At 46.5% G+C, this 3,441-nt stretch overlaps 1 protein-coding gene across 1 annotated transcript in view; it reads right to left on the bottom strand.

Moving 5' to 3' along the window:
- LOC114484299 (mRNA-decapping enzyme 1A-like) overlaps positions 1-3,126 on the bottom strand; it is a 31,257-nt gene extending 28,131 nt beyond the window's left edge. Inside the window, exon 1 of the mRNA XM_028479637.2 lies at positions 2,969-3,126. Coding sequence (XP_028335438.1) covers positions 2,969-3,103 — 135 coding nt within the window. The 5' untranslated portion in view covers positions 3,104-3,126. The remainder of the gene's footprint in view (positions 1-2,968) is intronic.
- Between the last annotated feature and the right edge of the window lie 315 nt (positions 3,127-3,441).

Here is a 3,441-nt window from a genome sequence, read left to right as displayed (position 1 = left end):
CCTCTCACCGTTGTGGCCTCTCCCGTTGCGGAGCGCAGGCTCTGGACGCGCAGGCTCAGCGGCCGTGGCTCAGGGGCCCAGCCGCTCCGCGGCACGTGGGATCCTCCCGGACCGGGGCACGAACCCGCGTCCCCTGCATCGGCAGGCGGACTCTCAACCACTGCGCCACCAGGGAAGCCCTAGTTTGTTATTTTTAAAACTGTTGAAGAATCATGAATATTGAAACTATACTCTCTCTTAGTGTAATTCTTATAGGTCTTACAAATAAAAACTTTTTTTTAGCTTAAAGTAAATGTTTTGATTAAGAAAGTACAACTCATCATCTTTCATTTGCTGTGACAAGAGCGTATTTAGGTTTTAAACAGTTACAATGTTTTTAAAAAAGCAAAAAAAACCACATTAGTCTATAGTTCACAGCCCAGATAGGCCCTAAATGGTTTAATGTAATCAACAAACTTAGCAAACTTAAATGTTAGTCGTATAAAATTGAATTTGCTGAATTTATTAAAAACTTATTAAAATTTATTTGCTGAATTATTTAAAAAATAATTTTAAAAAATATTTACCATCTTGATTTCTTCCAGGAGTATTGCCCTAGCTTAAACATCATAATGAAACTTTTCCTTACTAAAAATTCTGAGGCTTTTTCTTGCCTTTCAAATTTTATTAGTACAAGAAATTGGTAATCAACTGTTTCACAATGAAAGAAAACTTGCCCAAATAAACCACTGTGCAAAGTTACAACTCACTGTAAAACAACAATGAGAGAAGAGACTTTGGTTATGCTCCATGTGCCATGACCCAAATGAATAATGGCAGCTTATTTTTCAGTTCAGGTTATTATAACTTGTATTTCACATTTTTTTTTTTTTTTTTTTTTGTGGTATGCGGGCCTCCCTCTTGTTGTGGCCTCTCCCGTTGCGGAGCACACGCTCCGGACGCGCAGGCCCAGCGGCCATGGCTCACGGGCCCAGCCGCTCCGCGGCATGTGGGATCCTCCCAGACCGGGGCGCGAACCCGATTCCCCTGCATCGGCAGGCGGACGCGCAACCACTGCGCCACCAGGGAAGCCCCTGTATTTCATATTTAAAGGAGAACAACAAAATTAAAATTCCAAAATATTGGAAGTCTGTGACAAACTAGAAATAAAAGCCTGTTAATAATAAGTCCATGCCCCAAATCTTCACCATTTGTCTGCAATCCATATTACAAAAATTTATACGTCGAGCAAGAAATGAAAAATGATTCAGAACGATTCAAACTAAAGCAATGTCTAAAAACAGCCACACTTAAAAAAAAAAATCTATAATTTTGTTCTCTTTAGCTTCCCATACCACCTTCTCTTCCAGGAGGTGAAGGAAAGAAGATAAAGTAAAGCAAGATGATTTTGAAAACTCTCTCTATCTGAATTAACTGTTTATAAATGCCAAATGATTTTTCACAAAATTACTAATTAACTATAACCTATGTATCTGCACTATGTTGTAAAGGACATACTACGATAATAATCTTTCGGTTTTGTTAGTATAAAGATTTCAATTCTTACTGAAACGTGAACGTCAATCATTAATTCGATCCAACAAACATTTACGGATTATTTTCTAAGTAAAGCCCATATAGCTGAAGGAGTTAATTAAGAAGTTTCAATTTTTTTTTTAAGGGAAATTATGTTATCTTTATTTATTTGGCCGCTTGCGCAGCTTGTGGGATCTTAGTTCCCCGACCAGGGACGGAAGCCGGGCACCCTGCAGCGGAAGTGCGGAGTCCTAACCACTGGACGGCCAGGAAATTCCCTAATTATGTTATTATTTTATTTTTAAATTTTATTTATTTATTTTTGGCTGCATTGGGTCTTTTTTGCTGTGTGTGGGCTTTCTCTAGTTGCGGCGAGTAGGGGCTACTCTTCATTGTGGTGCTCTGGCTTCTCATTAGGCTGGCTTCTCTTGTTGCGGAGCTCAGGCTCTAGGCGCGCGGGCTTCAGTAGTTGTGGCACACGGGATCAGTAGTTGTGGCTCACAGTCTGCAGAGCGCAGGCTCAGCAGCTGTGGCGCACGGGTCTAGTTGCTCCACACCATGTGGGATCTTCCCGGACCAGGGCTTGAACCCGTGACCCCTGCATTGGCAGGCAGATTCTTAACCACTGCGCCACCAGGGAAGCCCCCTAATTATGTTATTTAAACAACGGACGAAGCTTCAAACGGACTAATACGTCAGTGAAGAAACTGAATGCAACTTTTCGGATCCTCTCCCGTGCAAAAAAGACAAAAAGTACTTAGTCTGATGGGAGCATTCAGAGGTGACATCACCAGCAGCATAGCTGGAACAGACACAGGGTCTCTTTTCCAAAGGTTTCAAGGTAATCCATTTAACATGGAAGTCATTTTCCTAAGTGCCTTGAAATCTTTTCCGAACTCTGGAAATACAGTGTAGTTCGATAAATGCTGGACTTATCCCCAACCCCTCTCTTCCAAGAATTGAAAAACTGGATTTCAAGCTCTAAATCCAAATGACCTCTGAGAAGGGAGCTCTTATTTATGTGTCTATTGGGGGGACAAAAGGAGTGTTTATTTTATAGATTATGTATCTATACTTTATCTAATAACCCTCAAAGCTTCAAACACAATCTTTCAGGCATCTTTATGACTCCACCGGTCTCATATCCTCTAACACACCTGCAAAAAAGGCAAGTCACCCACATCCTCGAACCGGACCCCATGGGACTGATCCTCTTCCAACCCTCCCCTCTATCAGCTTTTCCCCCGGATGTTTGGACCTACTTCTCTCGCTCCTCTCGCACAATCTCCGGCTCCGCCGACACCCCTCAGGCGCCAGCCGGACTCTTCTCCAGTCCCTGGCCTCGCCCCTGCCGCCCTGGCCTCCCTCATCGGCCCCCACCCAGGACGGTCCGCGCGGCCCCTTTAAGAGGCGGCGGCCGGGCGGGCGACTTCAGCGGCCTGGCTGCACTCACCCACTGGTTGGCCTTGGGACAGAAGGTGTACAGTGCGACCTGGCCCGTGAGGTCTGCGATGCTGGTGATGTAGGGGTCGTGTTGCTTCAAGGCCGCTAGGCTCATCTCTTGCCCAGCTCGACTCAACGACTCCATCTTGAATTCCGGAACCTAGCCCCTCTGGCGGGGGCGGAGTCGCGGACAGGAAGGTGCCATGGAGCCAAAGTTCCCCCAGCTGCGTCAGCACACTCAACTTCCGCCTCTCCGCCGGGCCTCGCGGCGAGGCGGTACGTCAGCTATTATGCTCCGCTGCACCCACGCCCGGGGCGCCGGGTTCCAGTGTCGTCAGGTCCCAGTGGACCTACCGTCCGGGTTGGCGTATGCCGGCGCGTGGCTGAGCTGGTAGGCCGGGACTCAGGTTCTTCTTTTCCGCTGGCTGAAAGGTCCCGGCGCCCGGATCAAGGCTGCTCGGGAGCTTTCTCAGCGTTCCTGCC

Source organism: Physeter macrocephalus, chromosome 18, assembly GCF_002837175.3.
Source record: "Physeter macrocephalus isolate SW-GA chromosome 18, ASM283717v5, whole genome shotgun sequence".
NCBI lineage: Eukaryota > Metazoa > Chordata > Mammalia > Artiodactyla > Physeteridae > Physeter > Physeter macrocephalus.
Note: the sequence above shows the minus strand (reverse complement) of the source record. Positions and strands in the feature narration are given on the sequence as shown.